The 27,015-nt window shown below is 41.3% G+C and overlaps 1 protein-coding gene and 1 pseudogene across 9 annotated transcripts in view; both read left to right on the top strand.

Moving 5' to 3' along the window:
* The window catches only part of AGBL2 (AGBL carboxypeptidase 2), a 30,516-nt gene extending 8,946 nt beyond the window's left edge, over positions 1 to 21,570 (top strand). For 8 of the 9 annotated variants that reach the window (XM_039869349.1, XM_039869348.1, XM_039869351.1 and 5 more), the window contains 11 exons: positions 3,965 to 4,118; positions 5,503 to 6,285; positions 8,010 to 8,166; positions 10,173 to 10,299; positions 10,891 to 10,991; positions 12,044 to 12,174; positions 14,682 to 14,748; positions 15,762 to 15,884; positions 16,359 to 16,466; positions 19,299 to 19,382; positions 20,812 to 21,570. In XM_039869349.1, the coding sequence (XP_039725283.1) occupies positions 3,965 to 4,118; positions 5,503 to 6,285; positions 8,010 to 8,166; positions 10,173 to 10,299; positions 10,891 to 10,991; positions 12,044 to 12,174; positions 14,682 to 14,748; positions 15,762 to 15,884; positions 16,359 to 16,466; positions 19,299 to 19,382; positions 20,812 to 20,985 (2,009 nt within the window). In that variant the 3' untranslated portion in view covers positions 20,986 to 21,570. The remainder of the gene's footprint in view (positions 1 to 3,964; positions 4,119 to 5,502; positions 6,286 to 8,009; positions 8,167 to 10,172; positions 10,300 to 10,890; positions 10,992 to 12,043; positions 12,175 to 14,681; positions 14,749 to 15,761; positions 15,885 to 16,358; positions 16,467 to 19,298; positions 19,383 to 20,811) is intronic. The other variant, XM_039869346.1, reaches the window with a different exon arrangement.
* LOC120610350 (uncharacterized) lies at positions 7,240 to 7,358 on the top strand (annotated as a pseudogene).
* Positions 21,571 to 27,015: the final 5,445 nt, after the last annotated feature.

Below are 27,015 nucleotides of genomic sequence, written 5' to 3'. Positions count from 1 at the left end.
AGTTTATGGGATATAACTAAAGCACTGCAAGGTAAATTTATGGCTTTAAATGCCTATATTTGGATAGAAGAAAGATCTCAAATTACCTAAGCTTCCATCTTAATAAAGATCAGGCAAGATGAATCCAAAGCAAGCGGAAGGAAGGAAATGATACAGATAACAATGAAATCAGTCAATTAGAAAAATAGAAAAAATAATAGAGAAAATCAAACCAAAAGTTGGTTCTTTGGAAACATCAACAAAATTGACCAAACTTTAGCTAGCCCAATCAAGAAAAAAGGAGAGGAGACACAAATGATCAAAATCAGAAATGAAAGGAAATACAAACATCACTGTACAGAAATGAAAAGAATTTCAAGGTAATGCTGGTAACAACTTTATACTAACAAATTAGAAGACATAGATGAACAGGAACAATTGCTAGAACAAATTACCAAAACCGATTCAGGAAGAAATTAAAAATCTGACTAGATTATAACAAAGAAATTGAATTAGTAATTAAAAATCTTCCCACAAAGAAATCACTAGCTCAGATGGCTTGACATGGTTTGTTTGAATGGTATCAAACATTTAAAGATGAAATAGTACTAATTCTTCATAAATTCTGAAAACAAAGGAAGAGAAAGAACTGTTTCCCAACTCTTTTGTAAAGCCAGTTTTGCCCTGATCCTAAGCCAGCCAAAGACATCATGAGAAAACTATTATTTTCTTATAAATATTCTTCATGAATATAAATGCAAAAATTTGCAACAAAATACCACCAAACCATATGCAACAGCATATTAAAAGGCTTATACAACACGACCAAGGGGGATTTTTCTCAAGTGCAAGAGTGGTTGGTTCAACATAAGAAAATCAGTGTAACACACCACATTAATACAGCAAAGGGAAAAACAACAACCATCATCTCAGTGTAGAAAAAGCATTTGACAAAATCCAGGCTTTCATGATAAGAACATTCAGAAAACTAGGAATAGAAGAGAATTTCCTCAACTTGATAAATGGTATTTAGAGAAAGAATGGATCTATTTCACACCCACTAAAATAGCTGTAATTAAAATACAGACAATGTCAAGTGCTGGGGAGGATGTGGAACAGGTCGTAATACTAACATTTGAGATAGAAAGGAAAGGTAATACTGAAGAACAATGAGCCAAGAAATGTACATAAATTTTTTACTCCCAAGGAAAGGGAAGTAAATTTTTAATTAATACCAAGATGCCAGATTAGTAATAGAGACATGGGGAGGTAAAGAAGCTGCTAACAAGGGTGATCTTTGTTATCACCAAAGAATCATCTCATGCTCATTGTACACACAGGTACCAGAGCCAATTCGGACTTTAGAAAAAAGAGTTCTCTGCAGTTGGGTAATGCTGTATGCAAGGAATAGAAAGCAAGAAAAATATTCTCATAATTTAAAAATCAATCTCTTCTAGGTACTTATCAGAAAGGAAATCTATTTTATTGGAAGAGGAATATGTTTAGTTAGTAGAAACAAGGTGTTATATCAGTGAAATAAGGGGAGGTTTTGGAGCAACAACCTGAGGTAGGAGGGAGAGACTGCAGTGTGTTTACATTCTACAACTAGAAGAATGAAATGAGCCAGTTGTCGCAGAGGGCCCAACTGAGATGTGATTGCACACTCCACTCATAGTTGCCTTAATTATGAGCTGTCCTCATTGTTAATAATATTGTGGTGGAAAAAAGCTATATGCAATGAAGTAAATAAGGTGGAGCAACTCAGTCTACCTAGCTGCATCTTATGGAATGTCTGAGGAGGAGGTAAAGTATGAGATCTTGAGTAGACTTAGGTTATAAATAATAGGGGCTATACTGCTTTTAAAGCCTCGAGAAATTCTCAGGGTTTTCGGCCTGTTTTACCTGATTGTAGTCATTTTCGATAAGCCGGATGACCAGGAATCCACATGCTTCATCTGTTCTGTTCAGAGATATTTCTACATATCTTCCCCAGGAGGAACCCCTGAGGCTGAGAGCTCATTTTGACATGGCAGCTTTTGTGAATTAACACCCAGCTGTGGCAGCTGCCTTGATCCTGTCCTTTGGATTCATCAAGGAGAGCTGAACCCGCTTTATTAGAGGAATAAAGAAACAAAACTGAGAAGATGGGGCTCTAAGGAGGATCTGGGAGTTTGTCAGTTTAGGGGCCCCAGAGCCACTGCATGCTTTGAGAATGTCTGGGGTTTCGTTTTTTGAAAAATGTTACCGTGGGCTGTGAATTGGACCGTCTTTAATGTTACCTGAGAGACTCAAGAAAATACTGCCGTTTCTATGTTAATGACACCTGGTTGCTGGTGTGTACTGTGATTGCGGTTCCGTGAAGTGACTAAACCACATGGGTCCCCAGCTTTTACTTATAGTTTTTAATGATAGCTTTTAATTACGTGTACTCTTGCTGTTGCTTCTGTTCCTACTTCCTCTGGGCTTGTTTTCTTCTTTCACTCACTTCTTTGCATGCTCGCTCCTTTGCCCTCATTTGTTATCCATTGTTTATTATCTCAGTCTCCACAGTGACATGGTTGCAGATAGGAGCAAAAGTCATTATAATATTACTATATTTACTAATGATCTGACTATTTACATAATCAAGCCCCAAACATATTACCATTTATTTAGTGTTAGCATCCTGTCCCGTGGTCAGCATCTTTGTTGATATCAGTCACTTGCTGATTGGAAGATACTGTTAACATCTGATAATATAATGCAAATAAAGTAAAAATTAATTGCAAAGTGACATTTCTAATTCTTAACAAGAAATGCAGGATTTTTTGAAGTTGATGAATGTTAGAGAATTGCTTGAATCACTTGCAAAGTCACTGACAAATGAGAACCGAGAAATCTTTTTATCAGTTAACGAAGAGAAAATCAACAAAAGATGGCAAAATAGGTTTCTCTAGGCACAATGATAGGAATATTGTGGTACAAAGAGAAGTCCTTGGGAAAACTATGAAGCCCTAAAAGAGTTTTGCAAGAGTGACTGCCCAAATCAAAGGCGTTGTGGTGCAATCACTGAAGTTGTCTGAAAAATTGCAATCCCACCAAAAAAAAATTAAAAACTGAATATTATTCCAAAGAGTAGAAAGAGATTGTGATTTTAACCTAAGTTTTCTTAAGTAAGATAAATTTTATAATTTTTTCTTTTACTTTCATTTTAAAGATAAAATTTCAACCCTCAACTTTTCTTTTCGCTAATTACTATGATATTCTGGTTCCCCTCTTAAGGAAATTCACCCATGCCAGTTCTTCTCAAACTTCTATTTTTATTATATCTAAATTTAGAACGATGTACCAAAAAATTATATGAAGTATACTTTATTTTCTCTTTTTTTGTTTTCCCCTTTATCTTTTTTTAAATTAATAAATAGGTGCTATTTGTTCGTTGTGTTTTTTTCAGTAAGATTGCAAATGTTTTCAGATGGTTCATTTAGAATATTATTTTGCCAATATCCTTTTAAATTAGGGTTGAAATGGGTATAAGTAGTATCTGAGATGCCACAGGTAGCCATGCAGCAAAAGAAAGCACTCTCCAGGGGTCCCCAACCCCTAGGCCACGGACAGGACGGTACTGGTTGGTGGCTTGTCAGGAACCAGGCCGTACAGCAGGTGAGCAGAGTGCAAGCTAATGAAGCTTCAGCTGTGTTTGCAGCCGCTCCCCAGCTCTAGCTAGCATCACCACCTGCGCTTCACATCAGATCATCAAGCATTAGATTCTCATAGGAGCACCAGTCCCTGGTGCCAAAAAGGTTGGGAACCATTGCTCTAAAACCATATACAGGCCTTCAAAGAAATATACTGTTTAAAATTAAAAGCCTCAGCAAGGACAATTGAAAAATTTGAACATTCATTAACCTAGAATAGTGCTGAACACATAGAGAGGCTCAGTGAATATTTGCTGGATGAATGGATTCTGAGAGGAATGTGGCCTCAATATATCTGTCATCTGCAGTGCCCACCGAAGGTTCCTATTTCAGCAGTTCCAGAGTGGGAGGCAAACGGGGAATTATTAAGGAACTCGCTGTCACGTTGCAAGGACCAGAAGATAACACTCTACTGTTTGAATCAAGGTTTGAGAGTGGCAATCTGCAAAAAGCCATCAGAGTGTGAGTAACAAAGTGGATTATCTCAAAGGGATGATGATTGAAGTGACTGAGAAGTATCTTCAAGAATCATATTAGGAGTCGTGTTTTTAAAAAAGAGGTGATGGGAAATGGTTATGAGGATGATTAAGAAGAATGGAATAATTGTGACTCATATTTTTCCCCCAGAATAAAAATTTTAATTGTTCTTTCTTCTTATAAAAGAAATTAGTGCCCATTTAGAATTTGTATTAACAAAAATATGTAATGTAAAAATTGGGGTCCTATAATCATACCTCCCAATGCAGCAGCTAGTAATAGTTTGATGTATATGCATTCATTTTTTTCTTTCTCTCTTGTATTTGTAATACATACAAGTTATATGTTTTTAAAACTAGGATAATGGTATATATACATACTGTTTTGCAAATTGCTTTTATCCACTTAATTTTAGATCTTTTTCTGTTGGCAGTACTACAGATACATCTCCTTATTTTTAATAGTTCATTTTTTCTATTGTATGGATATTCCATACCTCATTTACCCTGTCTCCAGCTGATGGGGGATCGAGACGTCTATAATTTTTTGTTTAGCGAATTAACAGAATTAAACCCTTATGCTTTTATATTTTTAAGTATTTGTGGCTTTATGGGATAAATTCTAGAAGTAAACTTGTTGGGTCAAAGTGCGTGAACGCTAGGTGTTATTAGTTTTTGCCACATGGCCCTCCAGCGTGATTTCAGTTCCCATCAACAGTGTATGAGAGTGCTGTTGCCCAATGTTGGAGTGTTGTTGAGATGGAGGATAAAACGACATCCAGTTTTAGTTTGCATTTATTTCTTCAGTGATGCATGTGAGTGAATATGTTCTCATGTTTGGGGCATTCATATTTCCTCTTCTGCAAGTTAGTCCTGCTTCTTTTCAACAAGGTCCGTGCTTTGCAGAGATGCCCCCTCATCTTCAAATAATTGACAATCAGAGATAATAGCACAGAGGCTCGAGGGTCTGTACACTGGCGACGTCCAGGTTATAGCTAGCCACCAACAGAGGGCTCCAGCTTCCCTCCTGTCCAGTGTGTTTCAGGGAATGTATTGAAGTGGTTAGAAACTGCTTGCTCCTAGGTATTCTAGAAGGATACTAAGAAGCTCACAGCGCTCCCAAACATCTTGTGCAGCGGTGCAAATTTTGAGACTCTTCCTATCAGACCAAATAAACTTTCTTTCTCCAAGTTCCTGTTAGCTTAATATATGAGTTGGAGAACTAGGTAAATGAGAAAATAAATGGTTTATGTAGCAGGCTTTCTCTTGTAATAAGATTTATTTTTACTAGGGAAAAACAATATTTTCCCAGATTTGTTTTTTGTGGGGTGTGGATTTACAGAGATATTCTTCTATTTTCTCCATTACAGAGACACCTACGAGTATGAGCTCACCTTGCGAACTGACCTCTACACAAACAAACACACTCAGTGGTTTTATTTTCGAGTTCAGAACACCAGAAAAGATGTCACCTATCGCTTCACCATTGTCAACTTGCTGAAACCCAAGAGCCTGTATACTTTAGGGATGAAGCCACTCATGTACTCCCAGTTAGATGCCAACACCCACAACATCGGCTGGAGGAGAGAAGGAAATGAAATCAAATACTATAAGAACAACATGGATGATGGGCAGCAGCCCTTTTACTGCCTCACGTGGACCGTTCAGTTTCCACATGACCAGGACACCTGCTTCTTTGCACACTTCTACCCGTACACGTACACTGATTTGCAGTGCTACCTTCTGTCAGTGGCAAACAACCCCATCCAATCTCAATTCTGCAAACTCCGAACTTTATGCAGGAGCCTAGCAGGAAATACCGTCTACCTGCTCACCATCACCAACCCATCCCGGACCCCTCAAGAGGCGGCTGCAAAGAAAGCCGTGGTCCTAAGCGCCAGGGTCCACCCTGGGGAAAGTAATGGCTCCTGGATCATGAAAGGCTTTTTGGACTTCATTCTTAGCAACTCTCCAGACGCTGAGCTCCTCAGAGATATTTTTGTCTTCAAAGTGATTCCCATGTTAAACCCCGACGGAGTAATTGTGGGGAATTACCGATGTTCGTTGGCTGGAAGGGACTTGAACAGGCATTATAAAACCATTCTGAAGGAGTCTTTCCCTTGCATCTGGCACACCAGGAACATGATCAAGAGGTGAGACCCTTTATTGCTCTTCCTCTGAACACTGTGAGCATCATCTGATAGGGGGCAAGGTCTCCTGATGTTGCAGGAATTGAGAAGGCTCTGGAAGCCAAGTCTTTACCATGCGCACGTGGGTTTGTTCATTTTTAAACTCTTAAATCAGATCTTTACCTTTGGGTTGAAACTGGACATGCAACATTTCAACTAGAGGTATTTCACTTATAAGTGAAATGATTGAATGAAGAAGGTCAGAAGTCAAAGGAGTTCATAGCTTTTCATGATGAGACTTGTATAATAATGACAGTACTGTATTAGTACTTGTGTATGAGGTGACAGGCAGTGTTCTCAGTGCTTTACACTTATGACCCATCTAATCCTCACATTAACCCCGTGGGGTAGGAACAATCAATATCCCCATTTTGTATATGATGAGGAAATTAAGGCCCAGAAAGTTTCAGTAACTAGTAAGTGACAGAAGAGATATTTGAACACAGGCTCTCTGGCTCCAGAGTCTGAGCCCTTATTACCATCTTATATTGCCTATCATGAAGAAACAATAATAAATCAGTTAGCATTTTTCCAAGCCTGTGTTAAAGTAGTTGAAGGCTATGACGTAATAGCACCCCACATAAAGGTGCTTCTATTTCATTGGAAACGAAGCTCCAGCATATAAGATGGTCCATACCCTGTAACCATAGCTGTGCGGAAGGGTGGGCGTAGTGTTGGGATGGTAGTAAAATGGCAAGGGCATGTGTTTGGGAGCCAGACAGGCCCGGGCGTGAGACCTGGTTTAGTTACTGGCTGGTTCTGTGACCTCGGGAGTGATCTAATATCTGCTTCAGCTTTCTCATCTGTCGAGTGGGGATAATAATACCTGTCTTGGGTGGTTGCTGTGAGGATCAAATGAGACAGTCCTTGTAATCTATTTAGCATAGTACCCAGCACATTAAAAAAAAGTATGGCATTGTCTGCGGCCATGCCACCCCGAACAAGCCCAATCCCGTCTGATTTCGGAAGCTAAGCAGGGTCAGGCCTGGTTAGTACTTGCATGGGAGACCACCTAGGGAGACCAGGTGCTGTAGGTGTAAAAAATTAAAAAATAAGGGATTGTAAGCTGACAAGGTCCTTGCACTTTGTGAGATCAACCAAGGGTTGCCTCACCTAAAATAAACAAACAAATAAATAATAATAATAAATAATAAATTTTTAAAAGTATGGCATTATCGTTAACATCTTCATCCTCTCAACATGATTGTGGGGAAGATTGAGTAGGAGTCCTGGGTGATCAGGAGACCAAGAAGAGCTGAGCCTTGCAGGAACTAGCCCTGGAAAGCCAGGGACCACTGCTCTCCTTGGTTCTGCTTTTTTCATCCCTGCATTACAGCCTCTCTACCTCTCCCCCTCTTTCCACAGGTCTGCACGACAGGTGCACTTTATTTCAATAGATTTTTCTCCACTTCCTTGTCAACTTATACAAGGCCTACCTACCGCCCCTTTCCATGTCAGGACTTTTCCATCCCAAGTCCCGCTGACTGTCAGGGGCACAGAATGCTGGTGACATGTTTACAACTGTGACTGAGAGTAGGGATGGGGTCCTTTGAAGGCCATTAGGGGTTGAAATTTCCTTAGGAGGGAAGGTATCAGCAGCCATAGTTAAGGAAGAGACTCCAAAAGATCTTCGATCATTCCCATGCATTCGGATGTCCGCTGAGTCTTTTGTTTGCCCCCCTCAATAGACTTCTTGAAGAAAGGGAGGTTCTCTTATATTGTGATTTCCATGGCCACAGCCGTAAGAACAACATCTTCCTGTACGGCTGTAATAACAACGATCACAAGTACTGGCTGCACGAGCGAGTCTTTCCTTTAATGTTAAGCAAAAACGCACCAGATAAGGTGAGCACAGGAGGTAATTTTCTTTCCATTGACTAGGGGAGAAGGGAACTCACCGCTTCCCATGTGTAGTGTTTGATTTGCCACTTGTACCTCTTTCCATGATCCTGGATGAATCCCAGCAACCTGGACTTCAAGAAAGTTGTGGCTTTAAGAATTGCTCTGTGTCCATCAACCGATAAACATAAATAAAATGTAGTATATCCACACAATGGATTGTTGTTTGGCAATAAAAATAATTAACTACAGATAGCGCTAGGACAGGGATGAACCTTGAAAACATGATGCTAAATGACAGAAAATAGACACAAAAGGCCACCAATTGTATGATTCCATTCTACGAAATGTTCAGAAGAGTCAAATCTGTGGAGGCAAAGTAATTTAGTGGTCACCTAGGGCTGGTGGGGGGAGGGTGGCATGGAGAGTGACTGCCCATGGTACTGGGTTTTCTTGGGGAGTATTGAAAATGTTCTAAACTTAGATTGTGGCGATGACCACACAATTCTGTGAATATACTTAAACCATTGAATTGTGTACTTTAAATGTGTGAATTTTATGGTGTGTGAATTATATCTCAGTAAGTTGATTTTTAAAACTTGTGGCTGCTTTGCGTGGGCACGAGTTCAAACTGTCAGTGGTAGAGTTATCTATCATCTTTAATACTGTGATGTGCAGTGGAAGCAAGGATTGAAGGACAAACAAAATGCTAATGTTATATGAGTCTCCACAGAAAAGTTTATGTAATACAAGATCACAAGTAACTGTAAGATATTAAAGGACTAATGAAAACAACTTAAGTCTTTATTAGTTGGCTGAGTAATAGCTCTGTAACAATTGGGCGTACACAGAGTACCTGCATTGGTTTAGAAGTTGGTTTTCAGCATCATAAATACATCCACAAAATGTAACTGTCATTAGAAAGAAGAAATTAGTTTGGATTTAGAAAAGTATTTAAATGATAGTGCACATTTTCTCATATAAAGATATAAGACAAATATTTTGTATCTGCTATTCTTATCTATAAAAAAGAAAAGCTTTTCTGCATCCCTCCCTCTCTCCCTGCCTCCTTTCCTTCCTCTCTTTTTTCTTCTCTTTTTTCAGTCTTCCTGTCTATTTTTGCCAGGGATCTCTTTTTCTTCAAATGAAATCACATCCAGAACCCAGTATCTAAAACAATTAAAAGCAGAGCTACACTAATAGAAGGAGGGGTAGAGGGCTTGGACCCCTGCCCATTCTGCGTCCTTCTTCAGTCCTTGGGCAGGAATGCCCTGAGGCCACTCAGGAGAACCCCCAAATTCCATAGAGCACAATTTAGAAACCACTAGGTAGTGAGACACCTCCCAACTGTGAAGCATTTTCAGCAGGCTAGACTAGGATATGCTGGGATAGGCACCGTGTGTCTGTCAGAGGCTTGGGTGGGGTGGTCCGGAAAGACAATGGAGAACATTGAACTCTCCCGGAGGATGTTGGCCTGAGGGAGCAGAGAGTTCCAGGCAGAGATTTCAGGGGTGAGGCATACACAAGTCACCTACGGAGAATAAACCCAACTAGATCCAAGGATTTAAGTTGGGAAAAGGTAGAAAATAAGTCTTAGAAAGGGTGGCTAGGACCTTGAATGCCAACGTAAGCCAGCATTCCCAAACAGATATTCAAAGAACCCTAGTCCCGCAAAATATCCCTGGAGAGGTGGGGAAGGGAAGGAGGGTACATGGGCAAAGGAAAACAGAATATACTCCCCTTTGAAGAGTCACGGTCCACAATAACATTAAATAGTCTGCGGAGTCCTGTTTAATTTTATTAATCCTTCATCTCCTGACTAGCATGACCACAGAACTCATATTTTCCTTCGTAATACCTATTAACATCCCTTAGAGTTAGTATTTTATGGAACACATTTTAGGAAATAATACGTAGACTCTGAGGGAACCGTTCTTGTATGATGTGAATGAATCTTAGACATCTTACACTTGCCAGTTTACGATTAACAAAGGACTTGGACTTCTCTTTAGTTTTCTTTTCATAGTTGTAATTTTAAGGTCCAAAAGTGCAAAGAAGGAACAGGGCGAGTCGTGATGTGGCGGATGGGAATCCTAAACAGCTATACCATGGAGTCTACCTTCGGCGGCTCCACACTGGGTAAGCTCTCTTCTGTAAATCATAGGTCAGCATGGCAAGGGGAAGCCAAGCCAAGCACTGGGGAGATGAAATCCCTTTAAATGTTGAGGAGAGAATTGATCTAGGGGATTTTCTTGTCTGTGTCTGATGCTGATTTGCGTACCCAAAAATAGGAGTGTGAGAGTGTGAAATATACTCGATGGGTCAGTATAGCATAGTGTTTGCTGAGGACCTGGAATCAGGCAGATCTGGGTTTGAATTTCAGCTCCATTTACAAGTTGTGTGATCCTGGGTAAGTTATTTAACTCTTTGAACCTCATTTTTCCTTAACTGTCAACAATAATAGTACCTGCGTTATAGGTACTACTTAATGAGATTGTGTTTACCACACAGTAAAACTTTATAATTATAACTCCATCATTATAGCCATCATGATTGTAAACTTTGTCATTGTCCAAGATTCTTCTGAACCAAACTAAAACTAGGAGAGACCCTGTCCAGAAGCATAATATTCTAGAGTCAAAGGTGGTATTTTTAATGAGATTTTCATGAATTAGATTTGTATTTCCTCATTAAGATTTAACAGGAAATGTATATGGATTTTTTTTCCAGGCAATAAAAAAGACACTCACTTTACCACTGAGGATCTGAAGTCCCTAGGTTATCATGTCTGTGACACCCTTCTGGATTTCTGTGATCCTGACCGAACCAAGGTAAAGATGGGGTTTCAAGAAGTGTAGTGATGCTACTGTGATCAGTTTCACATGGCTCCAAAGTCAGCTCAGTGGGATTACAGGTGATCTTAATTTTCCTCTTAATGTTTTTCTAACGTGTTTATAATCAGAGGAAATAAGAAAGCCCCCAGCCCGCACACTCTCAGCAAATGATAAGACCTCATAATTCACCAAGAAGATAGAGACCATCATGCCAGCTTCCCTCGAGCACACCTCTCCCTCGCTTCTAGACTTAGCTATGGCAGCATCAATTCTTACTTCCGTTTCTCCTGTTTCAGAAAATCAGGTGTCCTTTCTCTTTTTCAAAACTCACCCTGCCCTTTGTGCACTTGTCAACCTCCCTATGGCCTCCCTGAGGTCTTGCCTCATTAATAACCTCCTTTCTTTTCTATGTCCTCAATTTTTCCCTCTTTTTACTTCTTCCCCTTACCTTCTTCCCCTTAACTGTTCTCAAGCTGCTTCTGTCCTAAATCACAGACAGGTTTTCTTTGGTCTCTTTTCTCCAGCAGGTTATTTCTAGTTCCCTTCACTCAGTGTCTTAAAAAGAAGTCTGTACCCATGGTCTCTAACTCATCTCTCAGACTCGCTCTGAAATGTCAGCCCTGGGAACACATGATATGCCCCACTCTGGATGCAGCTGTTCAATAAAAAATATTTAAAGGAGGCTTTGACCACAACATGGCCTGTTAAATCATATTTGCCATAGGCCAAAATCTGACCAGCCCCATTTTAACTTTTCCTTCCTTACAACTCAAAAAAATAAAACCAGACCTTTGCATTGCCTAAGAAATTTATTATTGGCTATAGCCCGGAAAAAGTGGCTAAAGCAGTTCTCACTGGTGTTCTGCCCTAAAATCACTTGCATTTGTTCTTACAGCTCATGTACTTTATTCGTTAAATGTCCTTAATAGCAGATTACAGTTTACTCATCTTTACGTCTCCAGTAATAAAGTGCCTTTCGGCATACACCTAGTAAATACTTGATGAATAAATAAATGAGTCATCAAAAATAGTTCTTTTTACTTCCGCAGTTCACACAGTGTCTAGAAGAGCTTAAAGAGCTCTTACAACAGGAAATCCATAAGAAGTTCTATGAACTTGGACAAGATATGGATTTAGAAGGAAGTTGGAATGATATCTCTTTGTCTGACATTGAATCCAGGTAACAAACTTCATTTCAAAGAAAAACCAGAGAAGTTCTATTTTTTAATTGTTTTATTTGCTCTGTTGTTTTGTTTTGAACCTCAGATGTGAAATACTGAGGAAATCATGGCACACTAATTACACGTTATTCCTTCAGCAGCTATGGATTGAGTGCCCGTTCTTTGACAACCTGTTTTCTAGGTACCAGAAAGGTTAGGGAGATGGGCAGGCAGTTGATGTAGGGCCTCTGTGATCTCCCTCACATGCTGCTATAGCTAAACTGGCCTCCTCGCTCTTCCTCAGACTTGTCAGGTCCTCTTCTGCATCATGGCCTTTGCACTGGCATTTCCAGCTGCTTGAACTCTCCCTGCAGATGTCCACGTGGCTAATTCCTTCTCCTCCTTAAAGCCTTTGCCTAAATGTTAACTTTTTCAATGTGGCCTACCCTCATTACTCTACTACTGCAACGTGCTCCCCTGCCTTCACCCTCCTGCCATCCCCTACCCCCCCTTAGATGTTCCAATTTTTTCCATAGTATTTTATCACCTTCTGTCTTTCTATATCATTTACAGCTTTATTATGTCTATTATTTATTATCTGTCTCCCGCTACTAGGATATAGGCTCCACAAGGTCAGCGATCTTTATTTTGTTCACCTCTGTATCTTGTGCATCTAGAACAGTACCTGATGCATGAGTTCAATAAATATTTGTCGAATTAACTGAGTATGTGGGATCACAGCCCCATCCTCATAGTCTCCACAGCTATTTTAAGAAGCTCCCATGGGGCGAGTGTCTCACTGTGTGCAAGAATACCTCCTCCTCCAGCTTACTGGCCAAGGCACCTCAAGCCTGAACCAGCTGCCCTCTGTCAGAAGGTTTCTGGCCTGGGCATGAAGGTCTTCTGCCTGAGGCCACACTGTAGTCTCTGGTGGACAGTGGGAAGCAGATGGCTCTCTCACTCACTCCATGTGACACATTGACATCTGGACCCTGAAGCAGTTCTGCTGGCTGAGGCTCCCAATAGTCTCCTTAGGAACCTTAAACCAGACCATTGGGCCAGGTAGAGTGTCCCATTCACCATGTTTCCTCTTCCACTCTCCCAGATTCCTTTGCCCAACTCTCCAGGACCACTGCACCCACCCCTCTTTGCTTTCAGCCTCAAAAGCAAATATTTCCTGCATATCAACTCATAGAGCCCAGGGGGAGTCGACTCAGAAACAGCCAGACTGAATTCTAGCTAGCTCAGCAGGGATACTCTGACACATTTAGTTAAGAACGGCTGAACCGAGTTTGCCAGCCACTGCCTCCCAAGCTTCTGCCTCGGGAAGCCGGCTATCACCAGCCTCCACAGGGCGTCACCTTTCCATTCTCACCATTACACAGAAAAGCGGATGGCGAGTGTGCAAGCCCAGTTTGACTCTGCTGTCTGCGTGTGCAACATTTCTGGGGCATTCTGCATCTAATGCTTTTATCCCATTTGTTTTATCTCTGAAAGAGACTTCAGAGACTATTATTATCCAGTGGCCTCAAAGGCCACTCCTTATACTGGAAAAGCCTTGCGAGAATAGGGAATTGGGAATTAGATCAGAGAGGGGAGGGCTTTCTTCCCGCTTTCTTGCTGTGGGGCTCCTCCCTGTGCACGGAAGGGAGGGAGAGGGCGCGTGACTAGAATGAAAGAGCCTAGCAGAGGAGCGGTTTGAAATGCTGTCTTTTCCTAAATTTGAGTTCTGTGCCTAAGACATTTTTTCTTGTCTGGAACCATGTCATAGCGCACAGCTCTCAGTTCTGGCCAGCCACACCCCAGGAAAGGGGAAAATAGAGTGTGACATAGGGTGAAGGAAGAAAAGATCGATTATCGGCATCCTCATTCCTCCTAGCCCTTGGAGAAATGGAGAGGGGACAGTCTGCGGGGAAGACCTTGAATCAGTCTAGTCATGCACCCAAAACTTTTGAAGGGGGAATTGGGGTGATAGAAGTAATATTTCTAGTCTCTGACCTACAGATTCTTTGTCATTACATTTATTTGTTTACTATATATTGAACACATTTTGAAAGAGTACCTGGTAGAAACCTTGCTCTCTAAACTGGTACTGGCCAGACAGGAACGAACGAGATAAAGCCCCTGCTTTCAAACAAATCACAGTTCCCTGGTATTCTGTAGCGCTGCACAATAAGAATCCTGCAACCTCTTGCAGTTGCTGCCAAGGCCAGCTCCCCCATCCGGCCAGTATTTATTTTGCCACAGTAATGGCAAGCTCTTTGGGGCAGGGGCTCTGTCATGGCCGTCTCTGTTTCCTGTGCCTGATGCACTGCCTGGAATGCAGTAGGCATTCCGAATGAATGAATGAATGAATGAATGAATGAATGAATGCACTCATCAAGAATTCTTCATAATCGAAACACAGACAGTGCGGGCAAGTAGAAGACTAGATAGATAGGTGAATCCCATGCGGCTGGTCTGGTAAATGTTACACTTCTGACATTAATAACAGATATTTCCCTTTCTTCTCTCCCTTTGAAAACAGCACCAGTGGTTCTGACAGCTCCCTCTCAGATGGTCTCCCTGTTCATCTCCTGAACATAGCAGATGAGGTAAGGTTATATAGACTCTTACACCCAGGAGGTATAAGCCTCAAAAAAAGCATGACACTACTGGGTAATTTGGTGGAATTTTCCAACTGTCCTAAGATCTGCAGAAAATATAGCCATGGCAACCTAACTGGTTACCCTGCCCTGGAGTCTTTCATTTTGTCCTTTATAACTTTTGTTTTACAAATCTAGGGGATAAAAAAAAAAAATGTGAGGACTCCATATTTATTCCAAAGTTAACTGAAAGTAAAAAAAAAAAGTTTAAAAGTGAAAACCATGTTAACAGATAGAGGTTTTTAAAAATGACACCTACTTTTTTTAAAAAGCATTTCTTTATTCATATAGTCTTAGATAGTTTTTTATACTTCCGTATATTAAGAATTTTTTTGCCCCATCTGTTCACAGACTTTTTCTCACATGAATACTGCAAGAGCTTTAGAAACAACAGAGTATTCTGTTATGGTTCATTATGCACATGATTTCCTAGTTGCATTAAGAAGTATCTCCATCATAGAATGAAATTAAGGCTGTGTCAGGAGGAGCCAGTTAAATTAGACTGGACCTTACACTTTCTTTGGCTAGATTTACAGCAACATCAGATTAAGCTTCATCTTACCACAGGTACCTAGATAATGAGTCCTGAGCTTCATTTACTTAATTATTAAAGTCACCTTGTAGTAAATGAATTTTTAACCACACATCTAATAATCATTATCATCTGTACCTGTCATTATTGCCATAAGAATCCGGTTTTATATCATAAATCACAGATATTTGGTATAGGTGCCTCTTTGGCAGTTTATCTATAATAGTGTAATTCTGGGGTGTTAACTAGGGAGCAGCCTCTGGTAAGAAGGTAACTCAACTGTTCTTCAAACCAACAACCACTTAACACTGTGAGGGCCTCATACTGATTAGCCATTGCTTCTTGAGCGCTGTGTGAAGGGAGTGCTACATGCAGGTGGGGGTTCCCCTGGAATCCTCAATGACTAGTTTCTCTCTACCTTCTGGAATAGTTGAATAAGAAGAAGATGCATAAGAAGAAAAAACAGAAGCCACTTCAGACTAGGAAACAGCGAAACGAACAGTATCAGAGAAATAATTTGATACGGGAGTTAAAGTCAACGGAAGATACCCCAGTAAGAAAGCTCTGCTGCCTTCCACTGTCTGGTGAAAGCGTGCTCCACGGAGGGAGCAGGACAGGGGTTAAGGTTTACTCTAAACCGGAAAGGGAGTGGGGAGTGGGTCAGGGGGAAGCTTGCTGTTTTGAGCTCAGAGCTCTTCCGTGAGTCCTCTGGACATCTCTGAGCAGCGTCCGGTCTTGGCCCGCTATGCTCTGGCGTAGTAAGTCTAGATCTCGACCGAGTCTGGATTTCCACAGGGAAGAGGTGGTTCTGGCTGGAAAAGTGGTGGCTGGAACTAGTGCAGAGTTGCTGGGTGCTGAAGGATCAGGCCTAGTCCTCCTTAATCTTCCTTTTTTGCTGCCAACTTTCTAAAGATGAAACTGCTTTCAGACGTGTGGGTTTTACTGTTGGGTAAATTGGGTCGATTATAAGTCGGTTAATTGCAACTGGTCAATTGAAAAACGTTCTCTTTGCACTCCATCCTTCTAGGAAAGGGCAGGATTTGCTTCCACTCTGCAAAAGCAGCCGACCTTTTTCAAAACTTCAGAGAATACCAGTTCTTCAACAATAAAAAATGAAAAACCAAGGATGAATGAGGTAGTATTTTTGCTTAACTTTTTTTAACTCCTCAATGGAAAATATATTAAAACTTTTCTTTGTATTATATTTAAAGTGTACATGATGATTTGATATACATATACATTGTAAAAGGATGCCCACCATTGAGTTAATTAACACATTCATTACCTCACATATTTACCTTTTTTTTTTCTTTTGGTGGGAACACTTAAGTTCTACTCTTAGCAGATTTCGATTATGCAATACAGTATTATTAGCTATAGTCACCATGTTGTACATTACATCCTCAGATCTTATTTATGTTATAACTGAAAGTTTGTACCCCTTTATCATCCTCTCCCTGTTACTCCCACTTCCCAGCCCCTGGCAACCACCATTTTACTCTCTGTTAATGTAAGTCTGACTGTTTTAGTTTCCACATATAAGTGATACCATACAGTATTTGTCTTCCTGTCTGGCTTTTTTCACTTAGCATAATACCCTCCATGTTCATCTCTGTTGTCACAAAGAGCAGGATTTCCCTCTTCTTTTAAGGCTAAATAATATATTGTTTGCAAATATTTCCTCCCATTTCGTAGATTGCCTTTTGGATTTTTTTCTTTTTTTATTATTTATTATTATTATTTATGCCTACAGCACCTGGTTTTCCTAGGTGGTCTCCCAGTCTCCCATCCAAGTACTAACCAGGCCTGACCTTGCTTAGCTTCCGAGACCAGACATAGGGCTTATTCAGGGTGGCATGGCCGTAGACCACAGACCCGCGGCTCTACCGGTGCGTGAACCCAGGACCTTCTGCGTGTAAAGCAGACGTGCTAACCGCTACACTATGGAACCACATCGTGCCTTTTCGTTTTGTTGGTGATTTCCTTTGTTGTGCAGAAGCTTTTTAGTTTGATGTAGTCTCGCCTGTGTTATCTCTGGGGTGATGTGAAATCCGGCATCATCCCAGCGGCATGTGGGGGGGAGGAAGACTGTGATGTTGTGTTTAGGAGACTGGCCATGCTAAGGAAGGCTGCAGCCCTGTGGAATGAAGGAGGTGAAAAGATAAGACAGAGTACGCCACAAGGGAGGAGTGGTTTTCAGCAAAGAGAGCTGTAACCACTTAGAAGTGGGAAGGTCTGTTTATATTTGGGTTGTGATGGGGGTGGGGTAAGGGGCTTCCTAGGTCCTGGACCTACAGCTGGCTGCTATATAACACTTTGCCTACTGCGCATGTGCTTAGCCAGAATTCAGTCTGTAACAATGAGATGCATGAACTTCCAGGCATAAACATAGTATTGTAATGAAACTTAAATTGTGGGCAAATTAGGGCAGTACCTTCTGTGCAGGCGTCTGTAGCCGGATTAGGCCAGCTAAGATTATGACCCTCCTATCCTTTGTCTGTGGGGAGGCAGGAGGGATTCTCTGACTATCAATAGGGTGTTCTTTGGGCGGACTCTAGACTGGGCCCTTGTTCCTTTGTTCCTTGTCGCTCATGTCTGACTAGCTACTGAACACCTGTTTATTTTTTTCTTTCGTTGCCTTTGCTGCTGGTGTCAAATCCAAAAAAATCATTGCCGAGGCCTATATCAAGGAGCATACTACGTTTTCTTCTAGGAGTTCTGTGGTTTCAGATCTTAAATTTAAGTTTTTAATCCATTTTGAGATGACTTTTGTGTATGGTATAAGATAGGGGTACATTCTTTTGCATGTAGATATCTAGTTTTCCCAACACTATTGAAGAAACTATTTTTCCCCGTTGTATATTCTTGGCTCCTTTGTCGAAAATTCATATGCATGAGTTTATTTCTGGGCTCTGTATTCTGTTCCATTCTTGACTCTGTCACACAGATTCTCTGATTCTTCCAATTAGCATGTCTCTCCCAGAGAGTGAGGAACATAATAGCTCCGTATGCTGTTCCCTGTCAGGGCCACTGGGAACAGGAGAACATTAAAATTGGTTGGGACAGTGGCTCTGCTCCGGATTAGACACCTCTGAAGTCTGACATCAGATATGGGTGATTTGTGATTTTATACCCAGAACATAAGAATAGGCTGCTTTATTATCCATCCATTCATTTATTCGACAAATTGTACTAGGCGACTACTGGGTGCTGGGAATGCAACACTGAACAAAACACTGTCCCTGCCTCAGGGACCTTGGCGTCTACTGGGGATTTTAACACGCAAACAGGAAATTACGTAACAGAATAGAATGCAGTGGGAACACAGAGGAGAGGCACCTAACCGACTTTCAGTCCTTTGGAGTTTTGTGGCTATAAAATCCTTGATGCTTTTATGTATAAAAATAGGTTTTGGTACAACAGTAGCTAATTCTTAATGGATAGGGTGTAAAAATCCTCACTCAGATGCTAACCTAGATCAACGGGTAATGTAATGAGATCCCGCTGCGTCACAATGAGGAACCGCCACAGAGCACAGCCACCTCTATTCCGTATGGAGGGCCATTTGATGTCTAGTGTTATTGTGATAAGGGCACAGGCTTTGAAGTCTGTCTTGAGTTCGCATTCCAGCCCCACTGTGTACATTTCTGTGAGTTACTTAACCACCCTGAGACTCAGTTTTGCATCTAAAATATTGGGGTAATAATAATCTACATCATAAAGTACGTTGAGAAAACTAGATGTGAAACTGTGTAAAGTCCCTGGCATATGGTAGGCATTCAACGAATATTAGTTTTCTTTTTTTTCTTTGAATCTTTATCTGTGTCCTGCCTCTCTTTTTGTGTTAGAATAGCGTAATGAATCAACATGCATGAATAAAAAATACTCAAGTAATGTCTATTCTATATAATCGCATTTGTCCAAGTGGAAATTTTAGTGAGAACGTGTTCATTTATTTTGGTCACAGTTAAATGGAAAAGACAAAGGCACCTCCCTGGACTCATCGAAAACGACCACCTTGATTTTAACTAAGAATAAAGAGACAATGCAGGTATTTCACCTAATACATATACATATATTTCAGTGATTTATTTTATTTGGTTTTGAGAGGTATTGTGTGATTTGGAGGAATGACGAACCTCAGTCCACCCAGTTTCACCTTCTCAGATTCGTTCTGCTCAAGTGAACGTCCAAGCTAATTTGACCCTCAGGCTATAAACCACTTGACCACTGTGGGGCGCAGCCCACAGGGCACCACAGGACAGAGGAAGCCCGCCCAGAGCTAAAAGCTTGCCATGGAGAATGTGGTCTTATTTCAACAAATATTTGTTAGGCAGCTCTTATTTTGTAACTCCCTGGCACGATTTCAGGTTAAACAGTGATAGTGAATAATATAGCAGTTCTCAACCTTAGGTGATGTTAACAAACATGGGGGTGCCACCGTCGGTGACGAAGTATGCCTCACATGCAGTGTGACCAGTGATTGTTCAATGAGGAGGTTTGCGAATTACTTGACTTTTAAACACGATAGGTTAAAATGGATTCATATCTACCCCTCTGACATTGTTCTTGCTTGTTTGCACTTGGTGAGATAGCTAGTAAGCTGTTGCTTTAAATAGCCCTGGGGACATCGGTGGGAGGGCTCTGCTCACACATGTCCAGGTAAAGGCTGAAAGCCACTGCATGAACATAGGTCTACTAGATATAGAACGCATAGTTCTCCCAAGGTGAAGTCCCTGCTTTCTTAAATCTGTCGCTTGGGGTTTCTCGGTTTGATGTTCTCATTTACCCACCAGTATCCTTTGAGGACGGTGAGACGTGATCCCTCCCTTAAAGCAGTGATCCTCAACGAGGGGTGACAAGATAGTCCAACCACAATGGTGTAACAGAAACTGAAAAGCAGCGAAAAGAGAGGTTTAAAGTCAAATCAAAGAGAGTTTCTTTCCCGACAGACTAATAGGTGGCGAACTTGTCCTTTTTCCTCATTCAGCATTCATTGGAAGATGTCTATGAGTTGCTAAAACCATATCTCACAACTGAAACTTGCTGTAACATGTAGTCAGGGATTATTTAAACTCAACGTACTGCATGAATGCCATCTAAACCTCTAACAGAGATGTAGGCATTTAACTTCCATGGCACGTCAGATAAGAAGAGTTGAAAAAAATGGAGTAGTCTCCCACCTTGGTCGATCAAGTTCTTCTCTTCCTTTATGTAAGATTTCTAGACAGCTTATAAAATGCAGTCCCCGGACTTCTCAGGGCAATTAAGATATTGCCTATGGACTGCTGGCGATCTGAGGCTCTAGGGCAAATGCTTGCTTGATTCGCCTCCATCCTGTGACAACAATCAGCTACTTTGGTATTTGAGGGAAATGCAACTACTTCTCACTAACTCCTGTAAAACCAACCCAAACCCTTATAGTAACTTTAGAAATTGCGACATAAAGTAAGTTCAACTTCTGTATCTTGTTTACACAGAGAGAGAAGCCAGGATTCATAGTATCATGCTCCTCAAAGAACAGCACCAACACCAGCCAAGATCCAGCTGCCGATGTGAAGCCAAACTGGTCCAGGAGCAGGTTTCTTGGCGCAAAGAAGGGCCGCTCCACCATGACAGTGTACCCTTCCTTGCACATATACACATACCCGTAGGGGGCCTGAGCCACGCCACACAGAGATGTAGGCATATTTAGCTTCCTTGACGTGCTTTGGGTTAAACACACTCTGTAATGAGGGGAGTAGTGTGCTTGAGAGCTACGGTCCTCTGTGATAAACTGTGTTGTGCGTTCATCGTGCACTGACCTTACACTGTGTGCTCACACTGTGTGCGTGCCTTCGAGGTGCGTACTTCACAAATTCAACTGCTTTTTCATAGAGTGAAATTTTATTATGACATAAAGAAAAGCTTCCTTTATCAGAAATCGAAGTCACGGAACTACAGCACAGATACACCTCATCTTAACCAATAGTCTCTCTAAAATTATGTGCGAATCCATTTGAAAAGATCAAACTGTTTTATACATATTCTGGGAGTGCGCTATGTTAAAAATGTCTGTGTTAGAGCTTTCTAGGGACAAATGATCAGTCAGACTGTGGTATGTCAGGTCTGCTCAGGGTGAGGTGTTCCCACATACAGGAAACAATTCCTGTACTACCCAGAATTTAATGTTGCATATATTATGTTCAACACAGTTATATAAGTTTTTTAACCCATTGATTAAAATTCATTCTCTCTAACCAGTTGTTTCCTTTGATTGGTTCGCCGCATAATCTATGTGAACAGATGTTTTATATTTTATTTCCCTCACAAGCACTGTCTGCCATCTACAGCCCGCCATGTCAACATGCTAGAGTCAAGTTAAAGAAGCGTCACGCCAGTTCACGCCAGGCCTCCTATTTTGACTTTACCGTCTTCCTCTCACATTGGACTGAAAGTTTCCTAGTATGTTTTTCATTACCACTTTTACACTCTTTCAGCCGCCACCACCGCTACCTGGGTGACTAGTGATTAGAACCACATGGCAACACAGATTTTATTACAATCCTAGGGTCTAGGTCTTTTTTTTTTTAATTATTTTAAGAACAGTTTTAGATTTACAGAGAAACTGTACAGATAGTAGAGTTCCCACATACTGTCCCCATCCCCCACCCACCCCTCACACATAGTGTGTGAGGCTTTTTAAAGGGAATGATGCCTACCCGGTGCTCTTTACATAGGAGTTTGCAAATGCTGCCCCCTTCTCCTAGTTCGCACCTTACTCACACCCTAAGACTATTAATCTTCATGCATTTTAAGTATCTAGAAAGCAGCAGCCAAACCCCTACTTTTTGTTTCTAAAAGGGTATCTTTGGAGGACAAGTCCCCGAGCAGTTACACACCGCTGGTGAAAACCTTGTTTGAAAGTAGTTCAGAAATACTTGCTTCTGCCCCAAATGATTCTGGAGAAAGTTCATAAAAAGCACCCCAGAATGATGATATTTTTGGAATCAAAAATCAGAATACATGATCAGGTTTTTAAAAAGTGTATTTTAAGAGCAAAGAGCTGCCTGAGAGATGTGGTTTGGATGCTGATATTAAAAGGGGAAAAGGAGGAGAATTCTATGCAATCCAGGCGGAGCCTCCACATCCGAAAACTGCCAAAAGGCCTTGACCCTTCAGTTTTGAGCCTTCGCAGCCCAGGGTCGGTCCTGTAAAGGAGTAGCTAAGCTATTCATTTTCTTTAGAAAAGAGAGGCAAGTTTACCTGCTTAGATTAGAAAGAAGCGCCCCTCAGGGAGTTTATATGCTGCAGTGTCTAGAAACCAATGTGCCTGTCATTTCTCATTCTGCTTTTGGTAGAAGACTATGAGGGTTGACTGTGGCTAGGAATTTTAAAATGACAAACTAAGGTAATTAATTCTGTGTGAACATGGTAAATCTCATTCTGCAGGAGAAAAGACCCGAAGCATCTCGACCACTAAGAGTGAAACATGAGAATGGAATCGGGGCAAAGCAGAAAAATAGCATGTTAGTCAGGTCAGAAGATAAGATAAACTTTACATCTAGCAGTTGCCAACAAAGGTTAAGGCTATCTGGGGAAAATACTGGATGTACCTTAATATTTTGTTTTCTTTATAAACTAAATGCATAGTCACTAATAAAAGTAACTTTTTGAGATTCAAAGTGCATTTCAAGTGAACACATTTCCTTTAGAAGCCATATATTTTGGACCCCGTGGTCATAACTGAGGTCCTGTTACTATCTGCTGATGACATACCCCTTTCTGTTTTGGGAGAAATAACACCTCTTGAAAGTAGTACAAACACATCTACTCAGGTAAGGAGATGGCAGTAAGTATTACTCCACTCTTAAGAAGCTTTTTGGTTTGAAATATACTATGTGACTTGGAGGAATGGCGATCCATAGTCCACGTAGTTTCACTTTCTCAGGTTTGTTCTGCTCAGGCGAACATCCAAAGTAGAACATTACATGCAGGAACTCTTTATAGACACAGAGGCTTCTCGAAAACAAAAATTCTAGATTTTTTTTTATTTGTCATTTAAAAAGTGCAAGAATTTTGGACCTCTATCGGTACCTGGCCACTCCGAAACTACCACTGATCACTGGTTTAGTTATATTGTCACCAAATTTGATCCCAGCTATTAGCAAAAATGCCACACAAAAGGCTCTGCTTTGCAGAAGTAGAACTACGAACTTCTGGTTTTCCAGGGTGTTCTCAGATGAGTTCTGGTTCAATTACCTAGAACAGCAGAGATGATTCCAACGTGCAGACACTTGGCACCTTCTGCACATGATGCCTTTTAAGTTACAAAGCCAATTCTGTCCTTTAAACATAAAGACAAACTGTGCGGCATGGCTGGGTTGGTTTAGTTGAACTGCCTTCCACCAGTGACATTTCTGCCCATTTCTTAGTGGAATACTCCTGGGGAGGATAAACTCATTACTGTTCGTGTTTGCTGAGGTCCAACATCTTTATCCCCTTTGCCTTATCTTGATGCTGCCTGATCAACTGAAAAGAAGCTTAGGATTTATTTTCACCTTTAAGTGGCTCTATACAGCTAAGTCATATGGTCTACGAGAAACAAGCTTTATTGTGAAATTAGGTTGGGAAAGGTTATTGTTTTAAGTATGTTAATGGACAAGCTCTGGTGACAAAGTATATGCCACATGTCCAGAGTAATGCTTGATTAATAAAGGTCGAAAGAAATGAAGATCCCTAAGAATGAGGAAAGGAATAATGCTACTTGAAAATTCTGACTCCCTGCCAACACTATGGGCTATTCCCTTAAGATATGGGCTATTCCCACAAATTCATCAATCAAAAAAGAATGCATTCAGCAGTAACTGACTTAGGAACTATGGGGAATGCAGTGTAAGACTCCACTCCTGCCCTTGCCAGTAAAACTCAGGTGGAGAACAAAGACTAGTGTACCGGAACAAACCAGTCAGTAAGACACTCCAATAGCTTCAGAACATGGCAGTGGGTTAAAGAGAGCCGCCAACTTGGAATTAAAACACTGGGTTTGAATCCCACCCAGAATGGGAGGGCAGGAAGGAGCAAAAAGGGCAGTCGCTTAATGTCTCTGGACTTTCATTTCCTGATCTCAAAAATGAAGTGACTGTCCAGGTGACATGATCTCTAAGGTCCCTTTATTTTTATGAAATCACATTTATTTGAATACGTCTCTCAGCTGTTGATCATACATTGCAGTAATGTGCCTGACACAGCTTCCTGCTTCAGCCTAGGACAGCTAGGGCTCCTCTCGCTCAGTGTTTGGTCCTTGGGGAAACAGACTCTGGTTGCTCTAAGTACAGCCCCACCCATCTTGCCTCCAAGTTTGGTACAAGCCACCTCTCCCAAAGTCCCCTGCACTGGCTATTCCTAGACTGTTGGATTCGGTGACCAGAAATCCCATCAGTGAACCCATGATCAGCCCAACTCAAGCTCCAGTCACTCTCCTTTCTCCTTGGCTTCACTTCCTCCTCCATTCAGCCCAGACTTCAGGGCGCATTGCGTCAACCACTCTCTTGCCAGCACCCCAGAGTCCTCACCCTCTGTCATTCTGCCACATCCACCTGGTAGTTCCCCAACTTTGGATCTGTCCAGCCATCCCAACCATCTGTCTTCTCTTCTCCTACACCCAGGCTGCCAAGATGGCTGCAGGAAAATATGCCATCAGGTGGACCAGAGCCACCACTTACATGTCTCCTCCAGCCTCGGAGATTTATCCTCTGCTTCAGAAATGGAAGTTCCCTCACCACTCCCCTTCCCGGTGATTTTACACCTTCTCCATTTCCTCAAGTCCCCTGCTCGCTCCCTGATACCATGTTCCTCCCAGCAAACTAGCTTGCTAGGAGGTAGTGGTTAAGAAGCTAGGCTCTGCTGGTTGCGGGGGGTGGAGGGTGGGGAGAGTATGTACGGAGAAAACCACAAATTCTGAACTCTTTGTAGCAAGTTTGTTTCTGTACTGGTTTTAGCAGATGACTCTGAAACCATCTTAGATGTATTATACAATTGAGCAAATGAGTAAATGTGTGATGTTAAGAGCCAGGGTTTTCACTCTGGAAGAAGAAACATACAAATATTTAATGGAGGGAAATTTAAAAAAAACAAACAAACCTGTGAAAACGGATTGGAATTGGAGATATCAGTGTGAACTCATGATTTCTAAAATGTATATGTATGTATATTCATGTATATGTATATACATATATACACATGTACACATATATATGTATATTCAGCTCTGTTTACTAAAAGGACCTGATGTCAAATATATCCATTAGCAATAAGCACATTTTGCACCCAGATTTTGTTTTCTAACACCATTCCCCACTAAAAGGAATCAGGGTTCATTAGGGAAATGATTGATTCCAGGGCTGGGCATTATAGCTACGAGATGTGGAGCCTGGAATATTTCATTATGCCAAAAAGTAAGAAAAAAAAAAAAAAAAAGCATCTTACAAGATATTTTGGCAAAATAAAATATATTATTAAAATAAATTTTACCTGTTTCATTTCAGTTTAATGTAGCTACTAAAATATTGAAATTATATATGTGGCTGGCATTAGATTTCTATTGGACAGCACTGATGTAGAACATTCATCTCACAATGATTATGGCCTCTTGCCTTCTGCAACACCACTGATCTTAGCTCCCTGAATACGCCCCGGGTTCTGGGACTTCTCCCTCTACATACCCACGCTTGGTGCCCGTGCACCATGATGATGTGGGGTCAGGCACCTCCTACACTGTCTCCCCTCCATCTCCACTTAGTTCTCTTCTGTATTTCAAAGGCGACAAGCCCAAAATGGATTTATTCTATTATATTTTCCTTAAACTAGAGCCTTCCTCTGCATTCTCTCTCAGCAAACAGCACCTGCATCATTACCACGCTTATAAGCCTGATATTGCTGGTCTCCCTCCCCTGCACCTCCACGTGCAGTCAGAGACCACATCTTATTGATGCTAGCTCCTGAGTAAATCCATACACTTCTCCCCACCCTCTTAGTTCAGGTTATCGTCGTTCTCCTAAATTACTAAGTCCAGTCTCTCAGCCTCCAGTCTTATGGATCCTGAACTTTCGTTGATAGAGGGGAGCCAAATACAAGGCAAAAATGATCACGTCGGACCCATTACAGGTGACTCTCTTCTGCAGGACAGTCCATCTCTGATGTGGCCCTGCTGCCCCGTCAGCCTCCACCTCTGAATTCCTCCTGCTCCCTATGAATGTGGAATATAAACTGTCTCTCCCTGCTCCCTTCATATGTCTTCCATTACTTTACAAACACCCGTCATCTTTCAAGACTCGGCTCAGTTATGTGTCAATTATACCTCAATTTAAAAAAAACAGAAGGACTCAGCTCAAAGAGTAGCCCGCTATTTGAAACTGGTCTTGATGCTGTTTCCTGAACTCATTAATTTTTCCTTTGTGCCCTGCAGACTTCTACCTCAGCACCTGAAATGCTTTAATGTGCAATTTGTTTATTCATCTGCCTTTCCTAACTAGAACGATTTTAACTACTACCCACAGGACAGGGTGGGGGGCGGGGAACTCAAGCAAAATGCAGTTATTGCTTTACATAAGTAGTCCACATACAAGACAGCTCCAGGACTTGCTAATTTATTCAGCAGCTCATTGGCGTCATCAAAGATCCAGGCTGTGGAAGCATTCGTCTCA

Source organism: Pteropus medius, unplaced genomic scaffold (assembly GCF_902729225.1).
Source record: "Pteropus medius unplaced genomic scaffold, Ma_sr-lr_union100, whole genome shotgun sequence".
NCBI classification, from domain to species: domain Eukaryota; kingdom Metazoa; phylum Chordata; class Mammalia; order Chiroptera; family Pteropodidae; genus Pteropus; species Pteropus medius.
The sequence above is the reverse complement of the archived record's forward strand: the minus strand, read 5'-3'. Positions and strand labels throughout refer to the sequence as shown.